General features: G+C 36.0%; 1 protein-coding gene across 1 annotated transcript; it reads left to right on the top strand.

Annotated features, from left to right (window-relative positions):
- Nucleotides 1-1164: 1164 nt before the first annotated feature.
- Nucleotides 1165-12364, top strand: LOC106872286 (uncharacterized). The gene is made up of 4 exons (XM_089355481.1): nt 1165-1319; nt 4802-4942; nt 8922-9043; nt 12196-12364. The coding sequence occupies exons 1-4, from the start codon at nt 1259-1261 to the stop codon at nt 12229-12231; spliced, it is 360 nt and encodes a 119-aa protein (XP_089211607.1). The 5' UTR covers nt 1165-1258; the 3' UTR covers nt 12232-12364.
- The last annotated feature ends 7430 nt before the right edge of the window (nt 12365-19794 follow it).

Raw genomic sequence — 19794 nt, 5'->3', positions numbered from 1 at the left:
AGACAGGCAATAATTCAGTCAACAGAAACTAAAACATCACTTTGAAGCCCCAAATCTCTAGTTTTTAACTATGTCCCTATTGATTAGAGCAATGCCAATGTAACTGCTCGATCACTAATGCCCGATATCTAATGGCAATTAAGTGAAAAGGGCCATCGAGGACTTGGTGTCATACAAAGGACTTGAGTTGGGGAGTTAGTTGCTATTTCTAGCAAGCTGAGCGACCACATAGACATTTCTCCGTTGGCCTGTTACTGTGGTTGTTGGCAATGGTGATGGTGGTGGTGGCGGTGGTGGTGGCCGTCGTTGTCGTTAATTGATGGCGTAGGTGTAAGAAATTATTCAAGCAATTTTAAAGATGCAAAATTATCTCTACCTTAATTTATGACACCCTATCTGATGCATTTAGCATTTGTGTACATTTGCAAGGACAAACATTAACAACATGACACCGTCACAGCTGTCGTCATCTCTCTCTCTCTCTCTCTCTCTCATTTTCTCTGTGTGTGTATATATATATATATATATATATATATGCATACACACACATCTAAATATGTATATATGTATATATATATATATATATATATATATATATATATATATATATATATATATATATATATATATATATATATATATATATATATATATATATATATACATACATACATACATACATACATACATACATACATACATACATACATACATACATACATATATATCACCTAGACTCCTCACTAAAAACTTCTTATGGCATATTAAATGGTAAATGTTGGCCTATTTTCTGAATGCATTTCCAATTTCTAGTTTAGTTGATTAAACTCCCATCTTTTGCTTTGTTAAATTACTTGCCTCTTTGTCAACTTATTAACTAATCATCTACTTTTCTATGCTTTCTGTTACTTCCCTCAAAATTCTTCCTCTAACTCCTCGAGATAATTAACACGAGATAAACAGCCAAAAGCAAACGAAAGGGGCTGAGTCAAAATAAAAGAACCATAAACAAAACAAAATTATACAAGTAAGTATAAAAATTTAAAATAAAGCATTTTTTTTAAACGTGTTTGGTTTTGGTGTGGCTAAGTTAATATTAAATATGTATCAAATAAAACTAACAAAAACAAGAATAACATGTGACGCTAGAAGATATTCTAAACAACACCGAAAGATATAAAAGTAACACTGCTTTTCTTATTTTTACAACAGACACCGGTATTTCAAACGCACGAGTTAGTACTCCGATCCTGCAACAATGAAATCGTTTATTTTCGTCGGCATCCTTACAGTCCTGACTGTCGTTCTTTCGGCACCATGTAAGTTAAACTCTTTTAGCTTTTATTTCATTTCTCTATTTAACCATCAATGTTGTATTTTTTGAATCATTTCAAATCTTATTTTAGGTGTGTCAGTAATAAAGAGGCACAAGTTATTTTGAGGGGAAAGGCCCAGATGATACCATAAACCCCAGTGTCTAACTGAGACTTTATTTTTTACGACTTCGTGAAGACGAAAGGCAAAGATGACAAGATTTGAACTCAGAACAAAGAGCCAAAAAATATACCGAAAAGTGTATCTACATATATATATATTTACATAATACATGCATGCATGCATACATACATACATACATACATGATGGCCGATGACTCGCTAAAAGAGCATGACCATGGCTGACTATATAAAATGTATCACAGCATCACATTTTGTGAGAACGTCAATGGCTCTTGAATTCCGCAGTTGTTTACAGAACTTATTTCAAGTTGACATTTACACGAGTTCTCCCGACTTCTTAGCCCTTTTGGATCACTCAGATGATTTTCTTTGTGCATTCTAATGTGCCTAGATAAATCTGAGCGATTTATATACGTTTTCTTGCAAACAATACATGAGATGTTGGCATCAACAAGAAGTCGTTTTAGTTTATAATAGGTCTTTCTGTGTGGCTTCTCTGGTAACTCACCTGGCCTGCGCGAGATATATGTGGTAAGAGACTTCACAGACTGAGTGAGGAACTGTAGGGTCAACGGAATTGTCTTTTCGTACTGATCACTTTCTGCGTAACCACTCGTTTGCATTTCGTTGGAATGTGCTCACTCTGTCATAGACTCTTTGCTTCCAGGTTTTCCTGTCACGTGATATGTCTTCTCACACCTGTTTTAAAATCTCCAAGAATCCAAGTCCTTGAATCGCTTTCATGGCTTATATTGTGGTCAAATATCTTCCGACAGTTCGCCATACTCCATTTGTTTGAGAATTCTGTTGTCATCAAAATCAAGACGTACAAAGGCACATTTACATACATACATACATACATACATACATACATACATACATATGTGTATAGAGGCAATTATGCGGATAAGCAAACTAAATATATCAAATATAACAATTTTGGTATGAAATACAAATATGTATATATGTATATATGCCAAATGAGAGAAAGCAAAAAGAGGACACTTTCAGACGACGAATATTTAAATATAAAGACATTTATATTAATAGATCCAACTTAGGCTACAAGCGACAGAGAAAATTAAAGTCCGACAGCTGTTACTAGGTGCTCGGAGATCCTCATAGTGACCCCCACCTTTGAGCTCTGCATTATGATCTTAAATGTAAGATCTTTTTTACCCTAATGAGAGCGGCTCGATTTATCCGATGCTGATTGCTTCCATTACGGCCGCATATTGTGATGAACTACATCCACCAACAACTTCTCTTGTTAATCAATCCTTGAGGTGTCTTCTGAAGAAACAAAATGCCTTTTGTTGAACTCCCTTTTTGATGAAATTCACATACATACACACACGCGCGCACACACACACACACAATTTAATAAGCAAATGAACTAAGAGAAATAATTCAGAGTGGCTGGTGGCATATATTCATACAACAAATATGCCACATAAATTCTTGATTTATTGAAATTATCTTCGCTTCCAGTGAAGGTATTACCTGGTGGCAGTTGGGACCAACACCAAATGAGAAGAGGAGATAATCTAAAGAATAAGGATTTCTTTAAAAAAAAAAGACAAAAAAAAGACATGCCATTAAAAATAAGACGCGCTAATTTTCTAGAGACAAGAGGACTGATGTAGACACAATTTTCTCCTTCAACAGGCATTGCCAGCACAGCAGTTGTTCTATCTTGTCTCCGATCAATCGAATACTGAGACATTATTTTCTTCTTTTTTCTTTTACTTGTTTCAGTCATTTGACTGTAGCCATGCTGGGGCACCGCCTTAAAGGGTTTCAGTCGAAGAAATAGACTCCTGGACTTATTCTTTATAATCCTAGTACTTATTCTATCGGTCTCTTTTGCTGAACCGCTAAGTTAAGGGGATATAAACACATCAGCATCTGTTGTCAAGTGATGTCGGGGGGGGGGGGAGCAAACACAGATACACACACACACACACACACACAAATATAAACATATTCATACGAAGGGCTTCTTTCAATTTCCGTCTACCAAATCCACTCACAAGGCTTTGGTCGGCCCGAGGCTATAGTAGAAGACACTTGCCCAAGGTGTGACGCAGTGGGACTGTACCCAGAACCATGTGGTTGAGAAGCAAGCTTCTTACCACACAGCCACGCCTGCGCCTAGACATATATATATAAAAGATTAAAATGTACTAGATACTTTGCATAATTTAAACGAATATTCCTACATACATACATACATACGTACATACATACATACAGACAGACACACACACACACACACACACACACACATGCAAACGTACATATGTGTTTGTGTGTGTGTGTGTGTGTGTGTGTGTGTGTGTGCGTGCGTGCGTGTGTTTGTGTGTGTATGTGTACAACGTTACTTCTCGTGATAGTTAAATGTATGTTAACACCTTCATGTTGCAGACTTGGCGAAGTTGTTATGAGCACAAATTATTAAATCGGAGGACATAACATATACCATTAAAAACAGGGTTAAGTACCATCCAGTTACCTACACCTCCTTGGCGATGGGCCCGGAAATGTGTATATGTATGATAAACAGTGATGGTTTGTGTATATGCACTGCGGAACTGCAGCATCCCCTATTTCCACTCGATATTCAATATAACGAGTCCTTTTTCTTCGATTCTTTCTTTATACTTGTACATTATATAATCCTCAAGCTTAATGTCAGTAGCCACCCACTAGTTTATGAAAAAAATACAAAAACCCTTATATAGAACTGTACGCTTCACAGTTCTAGCGACGCGGTGTCTGGCTGCTGTGTGTATGCTCACATGTCCGAGATAGGAAGTTGCACTCTAGGGAGAGAGAGCACTATCGTTCACGCAGTGCTGACTCTGGTATACTGGTGAAAGGTAGTGTTTTTTTGTTGACTCCACTTGTGTTCTGCTTAAAAACGTGTTTATATTCTTGAATGTGATAAAGTGTAGAATTAGATTATTATACTGCTTCCAGCTACAGTGTTGCTGCCAAGATTTTAAAAATAGGGCAGATTTCCCCACCCTTATTTTGTGATTTAGGAGGGATTTTTGAAAAACAAGGGGGAATTCACGGCAGTGTTCAGTGAACAATCAAACACACTACTCGGCAGTAGCTAAAACGCGAACCGATCAAGTTTATGTATAAATTTTCTTTTTATATGTTTGTTTCCTTTAACACAATATTAAAACAACGGCTAAAAATTTTCTGGAGCAGCACCCCTACTAATTTTATCTACGAGCCGCCACTGATGATGAAGGAGAATGAGATGAATGCGTGTTTATGTGCAGCTATGTATATGCCGTAAAAACTTGATAAATTTACATTCGATTTTTAGCAACGCAAGGTGAACACTGCAATTATAATGGACAGATACATCAAGTCAACACAAGCTTCCCGTCCTCTGATGGCTGCAACATATGTTTTTGTCAAGGTCAAGATGTGGTTGCCTGTACACTGATTGGCTGCGTTAGCATTGGTATGTAATCTTATGACTTCATCATATACTTCATGCTGTATAAATAATTTGTTGGGTATTGTATTCCTAGATACATTATGTATTAATATAATCAGCTATGAATGCTGTTACAACATATTAATCTTCACCACGAGTGGGACAAACAAGAGCAAGACATAAACAGGGAAGACATATACATATATATATATATATATATATATATATATATATATATATATATATATATATATATAGAGAGAGAGAGAGAGAGAGAGAGTTAAAGGTGATGAGTTCACCCAAGATTGACATAATAGTATTACAGGCCCCTGAGCAAATCGACGCACTGGGCACTATTGTATTTATTGATAACAAGATGGAATTATGTAAGCACGTGCTAAAACTCCTCCTAAATTTTTCTATTTTTACGAATTTTTACAAATCATTTTCGATTATGTCTTCTGCATAATGAATTGATATGATTATGCAAAAAAAAAAAAAAAAATTATTACTTTTTTAAAAAAATCCTCCCCAACCTCCAATTTTTTTCTTTTTTTTTTCCATTCGTGTCTTTAAAATATGGACAGTCCGAATCTACCATTCATTTCTCTTTATAATTTCCAACTAATTTTTTAAATACTTCAAAATCAAAATTGCGTAAATATGTGTGCCAGAAACGGTAGTTAAAAATTAAGGAAATAGATTTTGGGGGGATCTCTTATTATGACTGACTTTTATTCCATTATTCTAATATTTTCTGAAACTTATAAATGCATACAGAAACATATATAAATATACACATACACACATTTTACAGAGTTAGTTTATATACATCCTGCATAATCGTATCAATTCCATTATGCAGAAGACAGAATCGAAAAAAAATTGTGAAAATTCGTAAAAATATAAGAAGTTATTAGAGGTTTTAGCACATACTTACATCATAATTCCGCCGATAGCAAATAATATACATAGAACAGAATTGGGCCCCTCGGCCCATGTGGCCCTTGGGCAACTGTCCAAGATATCCACACCTTAAGACGGCACTACGCTCACCAAAACGATTGCTTGCTTTTACGCAAACAGCGTCCTTTACCTTAATTTACTAACGATACAGATGCTAATAATCTTATGGAGTCTGGTATAAGAATTCAGTAACTTCTTGAACATTTATCAACCATGGATTGCGTTACTATAACACGCATTTCTATTTCTTCATAAGAAATTGAAACTGTCATACTCCAATTGTATTAGAATTTGTATTTGCCTGGGAGCGGAGAAAATTGCCGCAAATATCGTGCACTGTTTTACGTATGCGTAATGAAAGGTTTTCATTAAATTACCCAACTGGATCAGGATCTCAATCTCTTGCACTTATTCTACTAGCCTCGAAAGGATGAAAGACAGTCGACGTCTAAACTGACACTATAAAGGGTGTCGTTTCAATACTTAGATATATAGTAACTTTAAAGTAGAAACTTCGTAAGTATCTACTGACAACGATACATATTTAGAGAGGTTTGACGAATATCAAATCATGTAAATAAAGAATCTGTAGTGAAACTACCTATCGTCACTAGATACAAAACTACTATCGCCATTACATACAATCTTCTCATTTAAATATAAATAAATGCGAGCGTAGTAGAGAACCCATTCCTTGTCATCACGTGACTGATTATTATTCGAATCGGCAAATTCTTCGAACCTTTCCCGCCAGAACGCAAACTGACCAATCACGGCCCCTAATAAGGTCACGTGATAGAGTAAAATTCTAAAGGCATTTGGAGCCCTCTTAACACTATATATAGATCAACTCATACCCCACAAATTTGTCTCGGTCCAGTTTCTCCTTGAGAACTGTTCCGTGTACCACACGACAGCAGCAGCAGCCAGCGACCACTTCAGCAGCTTCGTCCAGCCACGATGACCTCCGCTGTCGCCACATCAGCAACAAGAGTCTACGACTACTATCCAGCATCATTGTCATGACCAACACTATTACTACCAAACAGCCTCTACACCACCAGCGTCAACACGACTTACTATGTACACCAAACCAAACCTCCGCGGCACATCTCTCTCTTCGATTCGGTTAGGTGACTCAGCTTCACCACGGTAAATAAACAGACAAGAGTTCTTAAACAGACAAGAAATTCTCAGCCAGCGACGAACATCTGTATAACAAGAATCACGGCCCGGCATCGATGCCACGACATCACAACTAGTGATCAGCTCTGCCACACTCAGCCTTTCCTCACTTTCACATACAGAACTTTTCCTATAGTGTACTAAAGAACTGGTATAATTGTTCACGTGTTATTGACTCTCTTTCTATCTGCTGTAAACACTCATACACACATGTATCACTCACATACACACTTTTCTTTGTATGACGGCCTGTCTTTGATTATGTTCTTATATGTCGCATTCACACTCTCACACAGACATACATCTTTAACGCTACAATAAATATCTCTGTTATTCATCTTATACGGTTGTGGTCTTTCATTACTGGTCATCTATGTTATCGTCGCATAACATATTATATATATCATCACCTGATATATTATTGTGTGTTCGACCGTGTGACGCGTTTAAATAAAAGGAGTCCTCTGTTTTTCCATTCGTCACCATATCTCCTTTTTTGAGTTCGCACGGTCGTCCCTTACAAATCTCTTGATTGGTAATTATCATCTTTGATTTCCCAATAAGTGTTTTGGCATATTTTGTGAATGAGAACAGCGGATCTTTGGGGTTTGACGGGCAACATTTTTTATGTAGTGTTTTTGGTGCCGAAACACTTTCAAACTTCGTATACTTGTATATTTTGTGGTATAGAACTGATAAAAAATTTTGTATTCGAAGTTGTTTCACGTTAAAAATTGTCTGATTTCGATAATTTCAACTAATCACTGACGTCTATTCAGTTGAAAACAGTTAGCGCTGTAACGGTGTATATCGTATTAATCCCCGTTAGTTCTGACATTTCCGATTAACTAGACTGTTCGTAAACAAAGGGGAAAAAGCCATCAAAATACTTGAATATTGCCTGCACTTGTTATTGGAGCTGGCAGAATTATTAATGCACCTCCAAGTGCTTCATTTCCTAGAAATAGCAGCCAAATCTTCTTTAAATCAAACTCTAGTTTAGGGTTAAGGTTCGGGTTTTAGAGTTAGGGTTGGGGTTATGAGTGAAGTTATGGCAAAAATAATCATAACCCTAACCGTAACTCTAAAACTAACCGTAACTCTAGAATTCGAACTCTAAAATTGTTGCATACACAGATACGCACAGCGTAATTTATTATATAAACAATATATGCGTATAAATTACGATTAAACCGGATGAAATATGTCACAGGGAATAACATTTTTATGACCGGCCAGCAGTAACTGTATTCAGCTGAATAGACTGTGGTGTGTGCGTACGAGTAGATGTAATCACCTTACCTCGGTTTTCCTTTCGTCGACTGCGAGTCTGTCTTGCGGTATCCAATCCTTGAAGCTTGCCCCGACCCAAAGAACATCAGGAATAGCAGCTGCTTTTCCCAAACCTAGACCGTCACTAGACACGTCTTGTCCTGTCCGCGACCCCGTTCGAAAGAGGGCACGAATCCCGATCGAGGCTCCCTCTTCCCTTTTTCCTCTTCCGGTCAACTCGCCCTTCCGCTCAGCCTCCCCAGACACTGACGTCATACCACATAGACGTCAGTGATTGGTTGAAATTACAGAAATACGACAACTTTAACATGAAATATCTTGCGATGTACAAAATTTTGTTAAGAAGATTAAGAGAAGAAGTTGTTTTATATGACACATTCTATCAGTGTCCCAAGTTTGAAAGTGTTTCGTTTAGAAAACAAATGTTGCCCGCCAAACCCCAAAGATCCAGAACAGCAGTTTAGTTTTGAACCAAACACTTGGAGAGTTTACCATCTAAACTTCATGCCAGAATGATAACCAAAAAAGAAACAAAAAATCAATTTTCTTTCTTTTTCAGAAATCTGCCACTACAACGGTCAAGTGTACAATGTTAATCAGTCATTCCCTTCTTCTGATAATTGTAACACGTGTTTTTGCCAAGCAGTAGAAACGGTGGCATGTACTTATAAATCCTGCGTGGTGAGTAGCATACATTTACACAAAGAAATGTTGTATGTTCTTGCATTTCTCTATCTTACCTTTGCGTCTGAAAGGTCTAGAGACAAACACTTTCCTCTCTGGTCAATCTCTCATCAATTTCTTCAAGTATTACTTGAAGAAGAAGGTGAGAATAGAGTGGGAAGTTTTGTCTAGTGAGTGTTTCAAAAAAAAAGATGGGTGAATGTAGCAAGGATGGCACGTGTGAATGACGGAGCCAGCTTGAGCATAATCCTATGAACCAAAAAAAAAAAAAGGAAAAAAAAAGAGAGTCACTTATTGTAATGTGTTTTTTTTGCATAATATCATTGCCCAAATTTACCGTGGTCTTTTCCGTACGCTTTTCTTTCCACGGATAAATCTAATCTGTTTCCCCTTTTACATTATGACATCTCTGCGATACACGATCCCTATTGATCGGCCTATTTCTTTTTTTTTTCTTCACGATCCGTTTTGATCGAAATTCTACCACCCCTTTTTTTTCTTCTTCTCAAAAAGAAAAGCTCTACTTTGTATTTTGTCCCCTCTGTGTTCAGCCCTGTGTGGCCAATAAACAAGCATATCTTACCTTTTAGGGAATTTTTATTGTCATATTTCCCGATTTGGAGGTGGGGGGAAACTTTCGGAAAATTTCCAAGATCCGAATTTTTTCTCATTATATTTCGAAATCACATTCAACTTTCTACAGATACCCTAGCGTAGTACCACTACACTACGTAGTCTTTATTTCTTCCCACTTTCTATAATTTTTAATGTTTTGGCTTCCATTTTATTTCATTTTCAATTATTTTAACGCTTTTTAACCCTTCGTCGTTACTCTCATTCACTCGTTATTACACACACTCTCTCTCTCTCTGTCTCTCTCTCTGTCTGTCTGTCTGTCTGTCTCTCTGTCTGTCTGTCTGTCTCTCTGTCTCTCTCTCTCTCTCTCTCTCTCTCTCTCTCTCTATATATATATATATATATATATATATATATGTTATACTAAGCGTTATACTAATACATCCATTTGTTGTTTACACCACCTGTTTTCGTCTGTTGTTTTTTCGTGAATTCTCCCATATATATATATATATATATATATATATATATATATATATATATATATATATATATATATATATGTATATATATATATTTGTGTGTGTGTGTGTGTATATATATACACACATATACATATATATACACACTCACACATATATGCAGTTATAAAAATTTGGATCTTGTGAATTTTCCGAAGTCCTTTCCCCCACCCTCCCGTTGCTTTGCGCGCATTTTTTTTTTCATATTCATTTCCTATACATTGTTTTACACCCATTCCAGTATTTTCTTTGGATTTTCATTTCCGAGTCAAGACGTAAACATTAACCTGCTTCCCTTCTCGTTTTTCATTTTGCTGTGCTATCTATGTTAAATAGGTTTTCATAACAACTCTTTTAATTCTGTGCAACCCAACATCCTAATATTAGAAATTATAATTAATATATTTCTAACTAATCTAAGGACATACCGAATAGTCTCATTTGGTTTGTGGTAGGTTAGTACAGTTTGAAGTCTAGGTTTAGTCACATATCTAAAAAGTTGACTATTTTATTACAATTTCAAAGGAGATCGATAAATGCTTAAAGAATGAGCGGAAACATTTTTGCAGTCCTGAGAATATTCGGAGACGGTCAGGATGGCATCCTCTCTATGCAGTCAACCTAGAAGTTCAGAAAGCCCTCTGGTAGTTTATTTCGAAGATCAACTCATCAGATCAACAACTTAAGTAGATTCAGATTACCACTACTTGATGTCAACCTCAACCACCCTAGATCCTCTGGAAAGAGATAAACGTTCTCCTAGCTAAAAGAATAGTGTCTCTTATCCTTGATTATATTTGTACAGAAAGAAACACTGGAGTTTGTTGAGATTTTGATAAACAACAGTTTATTCTTTTCGTATAGAAGAAATTATATTTTCGCTACTGCGAATGACAAAATGTCCAGAGAGTTTGTGTTCTTGGTATCGCAGCAGCAGATAAAGTGTGGTTAGTTGCTTGCCGTAAACTAACTTCTAGTGTTGTTCGTTCTCTGCCTGTTCATTGCCTTTGTCTTGTCATTTGCTGTCCTTCAACTTTCGCAGCAAAAATAATGGTCTTGTTTAGTAAAATTGAGGAAGCAGATGGTAGTAGTAATCTCCCTCATTGCACAAAAGAAGTACTATCCTTATTATAGAGGTTTTCAAACCAGCAGCTGATTCTGCCAGTACATTGCTATTATTCGAAGTCAACATATTTCGGTAATCACTGGAATTATCCTCCCTAGTGGTTTTTGTCAATTCTATCTATATCTGATTTCAAGGGTCTAATGGTGAGCTATGTAGAGTGATCAATGTGTACATTTGCACACATACACACACATATATATCTTGTGTGTTAGTGTGTATGTGTATGTGTGTGTGTGTGTGTGTGTGTGTGTGTGTGTGTGTTGGTCCAAGTGTAGAATGTCTGTATTGTCCATTTTGGTACTTAGTCATCATTCCAGAAAAGTTGAAAATTTACAAAGAGCCTTGAGTTTTGTTTTAATAAAAGAAATTCAACTCAGATTACAGTGATTCTCTGTGCAGTAGTGCTAAAGTTTTACAATTTTTAAACATTCATCCACTGTTTGAGATCAGGAGAAACTAAGCTAATACACTTGTCCAAATTGAATTATTAATTTTCATCTTGGTGTTTTGTCTAAATTTCTCTTCTCTCTAGAGTTTATCAAACAACTCTGATAGATATTCTTTCAGTTTCCCCTCTATCAAATCCATTCACAAGGCTTTGATTGGTCTGAAGCTAAAGTAGAAGACACTAGCCTAAGGTGCCACACAGTGGGACTGAACCCAGAACCATGTATTTGGGAAGTGATCTTCTTCCCACACAGCCATTCCTGCACCTAAAAAAACCTCGTGGCAGCCTTTCGATGCCAAAACCTGGGGGAATATATTTCTCTCTTTGTTGTTACTTCATCACTTGTTTCCACAGAACCCAAAAATTTAGATTTTTTTAATGATGGTCTTCCACTAATTTATCACTTTTCCTTTTTAACTATAGCAATTCTACGTATTTAAACAAAATTTAAACTAAATCCATTATTTTTGTCTTTCAGCCTGCCAATTTCTTTCCATCAACAAATGGAAATTGAGAAAAATGAAGTGTTAAAGTGCTTGCACATTAATTTGCAAAAGAAACAAACAGCTTGAATAACTACATCATAATTAAACAATGACAAATTTGTTTTAATTCATTAGAGAAATAAATTTGATTATATCAGCATATATTGCTTTGTTGTTTTTTCCTTTTTGTTTCATATTTCTTTAATGTTATTTTAAGAGAGATTAACAACTTATATAGCCAACAGGTTTCATATTTACAGGATAAGAAAATATGGTATTTATGCTTTCTTAAGAATACTACAAAAGTGAATTTGACAATAACTGTAGCATAGGTTCATGAGTTTTAAAATGGTAAGCTTAAATTGACCTAGTTTTTAAAACAAGCATCAGAGCAACTACGAATGCTGTTTGAGATGGACCAGTATTGTGTCCAAGAAGAGATTTATTTCACATTAGGAAAGCAATGCTATATATCGTACCTTCAAAATATCAAGACAAATATTTACAGGAGCATATATAGTAAAAAGAAATAGAGCGTACTTCTATTTTGTGATTGACACCTTAGGCATTCACAATATATTTTATGGATCTAAGCACTGGCTGTATTGATCTTACAAATTCCTGAAAGGATAAATATAACTGTAGGCCCTTATTTTTGTGCGTTTACAAAATAATTACTTTACCACCAGAAGAAAAATTCAGAACTTTTTCACTAATATTCTTGAAAAAAAAACAACAAAAAAACATGCATTTCTTTTTCATACTAAACTGAGATGTTTATTGCAAGAAATCACTGGTATTTTAAACATACCTATAAAATTAAACCAAATCATATTCCAAACCTGTAGGTCAAATAAACATTCAAAGTGGGAACACAGATTTTTAACCAGAAGTTATAAGAATTTTTTTCCCTCAATAACATTTGCTAGTAAATACTAAAATTTTGCTGATTAAGTATATTAATCTTCTAATAAGAACTGTGACCCCACTTGAAAACTACTTCAATAATTTACACAATATTTCTGCTTCACTCATGGAAATCACTTATTGCCTTTGCAAAATACAGAAACATCAATTTCACTCCTCCTCCCCCTCTCGGTATACTCTTAGGAATTTTTGTAGAGCTACTTCATCCAAGACTTCCTTATTCAACTTTCTCATGGCTCTCTTGAACGTATTGACAAAGCGTTCTGCTTGTCCGGTAGATCTGGGATGGTATGGCGCAGTAGTTACATGTTCTACAGCGAACGTTTTACAAAACTTTTTAAACTCAAAAGACACAAATTGCATTCCATCACCAGACTCCGTAGTGTCTGGGACACCAAATCTCGCAAAGAGCTCATGTAGAAAGTTTGTCGTAGTTGAGGAGGCTGGCTTTCTACACTTACAAATTTCTGGCCATTTAGAGGAATTAGCTACTACCACGAAGTAGTATGAACCTTTTAAGGGACCGGCGAAATCAACGTGTAGTTTCGACCACGGAGCATCTACTTTTGGTCAAAGTTCACTTTTTATCGTTGGTAATTTTGCGGCTAGAGCACATCCTCTGCAGCCTTTCACTAAATTTTCAATTTCTCTATACATTTTTGGCCAGTACACGTAGCTACGCATTAAAGATTTCATCTTCGAAATACCAGGATGTCCAACATGGAATTGCCTCAACATTTTCTTTTGCAGTGTTTCAAGTATTACCACTCACTGTGCATACATCAGCACACTATCAGAAATTTAGTATAAGTTCACGTCTTGATTTCATTTCACCCTAATCCTGTACCTATTTACTTTTCCTGTCCACAGCATTCTTTTCATTTCTGTTATGAATGTGTCCTTTTCCACATTTCGTTTTATGTCTTCTAGGGTCACCGGTAATTCCCGTACCACATTCCACATTACATTTTTTATTTCTCCTTCTGATCTTAATGTTGCGATTACCGTATCTTCGAATGGCTCGCAGTGTTTCGGTATCAGTCTGGACAAACCATCCGCATGCCCTAGTTTCTTTGACGGTAAATATTCCACTTTGTAATCATAATTCAATAATGTAGTGCCCCATAGCTGTAGTCTATTAGCTGTGTCTGTTGATATTCCTTTTTTGGAATTGTATGTCGACAGCGATGATCCGTTTGGAGGCTGATAATTCTTCCATGAATAAATCTATGGAATTTTTTTTACACCGAATATGATTGCTAACGCTCCCTTTTCGATTTGGCTGTAGTTCCTTTCTGCTGGTAATAACGATTGTGATGATGGGATATAGCCTTTTTATTCCCATTGACATATTTGTGCAGAAGCACTGCTCCTACATCATAATCACACGCATCTGTAGCCAATATAATATTGGATCGAAATGCGTTAACGATAAATCTGATGTTAATATATTTTTTAATTCGTCAAATGCCTTCTGGCACTTATCAGTCCAGCACCATTTTGTATTTTTCTTTGACAAATCATTTAGCGGGGCCCTTAACAGTGTGTATATTGGAAATATAATTTTGGTAGTAATTTACCAATCCCCCAAATGCTTGTAACATAGTCACATTATTCGACGTGGACATATTTTTTTTTATCGCAGTTGCTCTGGATGGATCCAATTTCCATCCATTTTTATCTATTATCTGGCTCAAGTATTTAATTTTTTCACAAAGAACATTTAGCTTAAAGCCGTATTCTATTTTCTTTTCGAATACCCTTTTTACATGTTCTATATGTTGCTCGTGTGACTTGCTTTTTATTAGGATATCGTCTAAATAGGCGATAGCAAAATCACAGTCCGCCAGCATTGTATTCATTACCTGTCGAAATATGGAAGGATCCGCTTTTACACTGAAGAGAAGCCGCTTAAATTTAAATAAGCCACGATGTATATTAATGGCTAATAAATGTGCACATTCTTCTTCTACTTGGATTTGTAAGTATGACTCTGAGAAGTTTAATTTTGAGAAGAATTTCCCTCCATTCAAATTTGCGAACACCTCTTCAAGACTCGGCAATGGATAGTTATGTAAGCTTAAGCAACCGTTTAAACCCATTGAAAAATCTGCGCTAACTCGTAACTTATTATTTTTCTTTTTTAAGTAGACCGTAGATGCTGCTCAATCTGAGTGGTCCATCTCGATAATTCCTTGGTTTTCAAGTCTTTCAAATTCCTTATTTACCTTCTAGCGCCGCGAACGGTACATTACGTTTTGGCTAAAATATAGGTGTTGCACTTTGTTTTACTGAAATTTTTTCCTTCGTTTTCGTGCAGCAGCCCAGTTCATCCGAAAAACATCAAGAAATAAATGTTTTATTTTTCATTTCAATCCCTCAACCACATTCGACTGAATCAACTATATTCTTTTCTACTCTAGGCACAAGGCCCGAAATTTTGGGGAGGGGGCCAGTCGATTAGATCGACCCAGTACGCAACTGGTACTTAATTTATCGACTACGAAAGGATGAAAGGCGAAGTCGACCTCGGCGGAATTTCAACTCAGAACGTAAAGACAGACGAAGTACCGCTAAGCATTTCGCCCGGCATGCTAACGTTTCTGCCAGTTCGCCACCTTACTGAATCAACTATATTCCCACACAAAACACTTATGGGCGTATTCCACAATTTGAACAGTTCCATCCACTCTGTGCCGAACAAATGTACTGAATTTTTTTAATATATATACTTTTGCTACATTTTTACTCTTATATTTCAATTTTCACATTTACGAATTTCGTCTTTGTCACATTACAATTTTCTTTCCACGACATCTTGTTTACTCTTTTTTCTTTGTTTCAACGTTTTGTCATCTTGGTTTTACAGCGCGCTTTTAAGTGTCCAATTTTTCCACAACGGAAACATTTCACTTTCTTAAATGAGCAGTTTTTTTTCTCAGATGTAGACCTCCACATGCAAAACATGGGTTCGTTTCCTGATTTTTGTTCTGGTCGTACTGTATTTTAGTACACATTCGATTTCAATTCTGCCTGTTTCGCACTTGTTTCACTTGGGAGCAATCTTTATGTTCAATTTTCTTTGTATAGTGTCTTAGATTTACTATTCTTTCACACTTGACACTTGTTGCAAGATTACGGTTTGGTTTCGTTCCAGCTTAGAAAGAATTCTTGTTCTTATTTCTGTGTCTTTTTCTGCAGTTAGTCCCTGAGTAAATATCAGGCATTTGGACATGTCCGGCGTTAACTCGTCCAATTTGAACTTTTCACATTCTCTGTTAACTCTACTAGCATATGATGATGCAGTCCTCCTCGTTGTTCTTTTCTAGGTTCGAACATTTCCAGCGTGTATTGAACCATTAGCTTGTCTCGCAAAAAAATTTTTACATGCCAATTGTATTTTTTAAGTTTACGTCAGAAGGTTTTTCGTGAATACGTAATTTCTGTAACGCTCATGTTCTCCTGCTGCCAGTTTTCTTAGGATTAGTAAGTGTAAGAAATTATTCAAGCAATTTTAAAGATGCAAAATTATCTCCACCTTAATTTATGACACCCTATCTGATGCATTTAGCATTTGTGTACATTTGCAAGGACAAACATTAGCAACATGAAGCCATCGCAATTGTCGTTATATATATCTCTCTCTTTCTCTCTTTATATATGTGTATGTGTGTACATTTGCAAGGACAAACATTAGCAACATGAAGCCATCGCAATTGTCGTTATATATATCTCTCTCTTTCTCTCTTTATATATGTGTATGTGTGTATATATATATATATATATATATATCTTTCTCTCTTTATATATGTGTATGTGTGTATATATATATATATATACACACATACACATATATAAAGAGAGAAAGAGAGAGATATATATAACGACAATTGCGATGGCTTCATGTTGCTAATGTTTGTCCTTGCAAATGTACACAAATGCTAAATGCATCAGATAGGGTGTCATAAATTAAGGTGGAGATAATTTTGCATCTTTAAAATTGCTTGAATAATTTCTTACACTTACTAATCCTAAGAAAACTGGCAGCAGGAGAACATGAGCGTTACAGAAATTACGTATTCACGAAAAACCTTCTGACGTAAACTTAAAAAATACAATTGGCATGTATAATTTTTTTTGCGAGACAAGCTAATGGTTCAATACATATGATTGTATGTGTATGTATGTATGTATATATACACATACGCGTATGTATATATGTATATATATATATATATATATATATATTATATATATATATATATATATATATATATATATATAATTCAACCACGGTAGTGGTTGAATATATTCTTAAGTCTGTAGCGTACTTCTCTCTCTCTCTCTCTGTTATATATACATGGATACAAAAGTATTGGATAACAGCTAGCCTTCGGCAGCACTTTTGGACCCTGTTGTGTCCACCACTGTGATTGGTTGGTGTTGGCACATTTTGTCTCCTGTCCTATTGAGCGCAAAGACGCAACCCAACCAATCGCAGCCTTCAGATAAGGTCGCGTGAGACAGTCTTTTCTGAACCCCAGTTGAGCCGATAGAATATTATAAATAACTAGCTTTTCACCGTCACAGTTTGTCAGCCTTCTCGGCTCCAGACCTTCTGATGTCTAGCCGCTGACCACAGAACACAGCCAGTTTCAGCGACAACAGCAGCTTCATGGAGATTCAACACTCGACCAACAGCTTATGGCAAACTCCATCTTCTTAACTACACCAACTTCTTTACGTACACACCACCAACAACACTCGCACAGGTTCTCTCAATACTGTTTATGAATTACTTCACCATGGTTAACAGCGAATACAACCTGCGAGACCTCCTGTACCAAGTAACCGGCAGCAGCATTGAAGCCTCAACTTCTTACACGACATGTGAATTTTCCCGGCTCTGCATTGCCGTCACAACTTCTTGTTACAGCACCTCAACTACTATGTACCTTGACCACGAACTGGTATCTACCATCCTTGCGTCTGGACTTTCTCTCAACGTCCTTTTAGACTCTTTTCTATGCTCTGTATTTCTCGCACACACATACATCTATGATTGTACACATACACGTTGTTTACATGACGTCCTGTCTATTATTGTTTATGTCGCACTCACACACACAGACATACATATTGACATATCAATAAAACCTCTTGAACCTTCTAACGGTTGTGTCTCTCTTTTCCTTTTGGCACTTATATTCATTTATCCTCTTTTCATATTTCTATTTATATCAACCGTGCGATGTACTAAAAGAGCCATTCCTCGTTACCTCTCCTGGTTGCATGGTCGTTACAAGTCCACCATTTCGTCAATCGCAACAGCTTCCAAGTTTCACCACTAATTCAATTCTCAACTAAATTGCAAACTGTTAATAGTTTTAAAGAGGACACCTTTTCAGCCGCACTTTGGGAGTCAATAGTTTGAGATTTGGTTCAGTAGAAAAAAAGTTACATCAAAATATGTTAGACCTCAAGGTGGGCAGTAAGGCAGATATTCATCTTCAATTAACATAAATTTTCTAATTTTGAAATAAATGATGGAAAAATGCATAAGGAACTCAGAATCGTTAGTCGTATTGAATAAAAATTAGTAGAAAAAGAGTTATGAGGTAAAATGTCATGAAATTTAATGTCAGTAAGTGAAGAAATAACGCCCCAAGCAATAAGAATAAAGAATATATTTCTAAAATGAATGGAAGCATTCTAAGTCTTGAGCTGGCAGAAACGTTAATGCGCCGGCCGAAATGCTTAACAATAATTCGTCTGTCTATACGTTTTGAGTTCAAATTTCGCCGAGGTCAACTTTTCCTTTTATCCATTTCGGATCTATTCAATTTGACGTACAGATTATTTAATTAATTTTTTTAACTAAACATTTTGAAACTTCCGATACTGGTAGAATGTGTCACATAGAACAGGGTTTACTCTTAACGTTTTTGACAAAATTTTGTATTCTAGAAGCAGTATTTCGTCAGAAGTTATAGAGTGACAATGGACAAATTTGTGTTTGATAAGTGCATATACACGAAGCTCTGAGCTTTTGACTTACTCTCTAACTTCTGCCAATGATATATATACATATTAGGGAGAATTTACGAAAAAACAACAGACGAAGACAAGTGGTGTAAACAACAAATGGATGTATTAGTATAACGCTCGGAAATAGAGAAAGCCTTTGACGTTTCGAGCCTACGCTCTTCAACTGAAAGGAACACAGAAAGAAACAAGGAGAGAAACAATATATAAATGTAGTGGTCAGCGAAACTCTCAGCGTTTGACTTACTCTCTAACTTCTGCCGATGATATATGTACATATTACATATATATGTAAAAAAATCTCATCGTGCAATCGAACCAATGACAGAGCCTCTACCTGGTCGCTCGACACGCTAAAAATAGCAGCCAAAGTATCCCCCTACCTAAATCAAACGCCCATTATACGTAATGTCCTAGATTATCCCTTAAAAGACGGTTTGCTGAAGGCTGGAATGTCTTTGATAATAGGTTTGCTGTATCAGGGTTGATTTGAGACTAAATGACAACAAAATTATGGTAAATTTCTATATTAACACCCGCACGATTTTCACTAAGAAAAAGAAAAAATTGATTTTTTGCGTGGAATCAAGTACCCTGACCTAATATGCTGCAAATCCTTT

Source organism: Octopus bimaculoides, chromosome 1 (genome assembly GCF_046866305.1).
Source record: "Octopus bimaculoides isolate indiv1 chromosome 1, ASM4686630v1, whole genome shotgun sequence".
Taxonomy (NCBI): domain Eukaryota; kingdom Metazoa; phylum Mollusca; class Cephalopoda; order Octopoda; family Octopodidae; genus Octopus; species Octopus bimaculoides.
Note: the sequence above shows the minus strand (reverse complement) of the source record. Positions and strands in the feature narration are given on the sequence as shown.

Excerpts from the sequence above, each read along its gene's own strand:
- LOC106872286 (XM_089355481.1), top strand. The coding sequence starts at position 1,259 with ATGAAATCGTTTATTTTCGTCGGCATCCTTACAGTCCTGACTGTCGTT. Across the intron at positions 1,320-4,801 it reads TGTCGTTCTTTCGGCACCAT|CAACGCAAGGTGAACACTGC; the intron begins GTAAGTTAAACT and ends TTCGATTTTTAG. Across the intron at positions 4,943-8,921 it reads GATTGGCTGCGTTAGCATTG|AAATCTGCCACTACAACGGT; the intron begins GTATGTAATCTT and ends TTTCTTTTTCAG.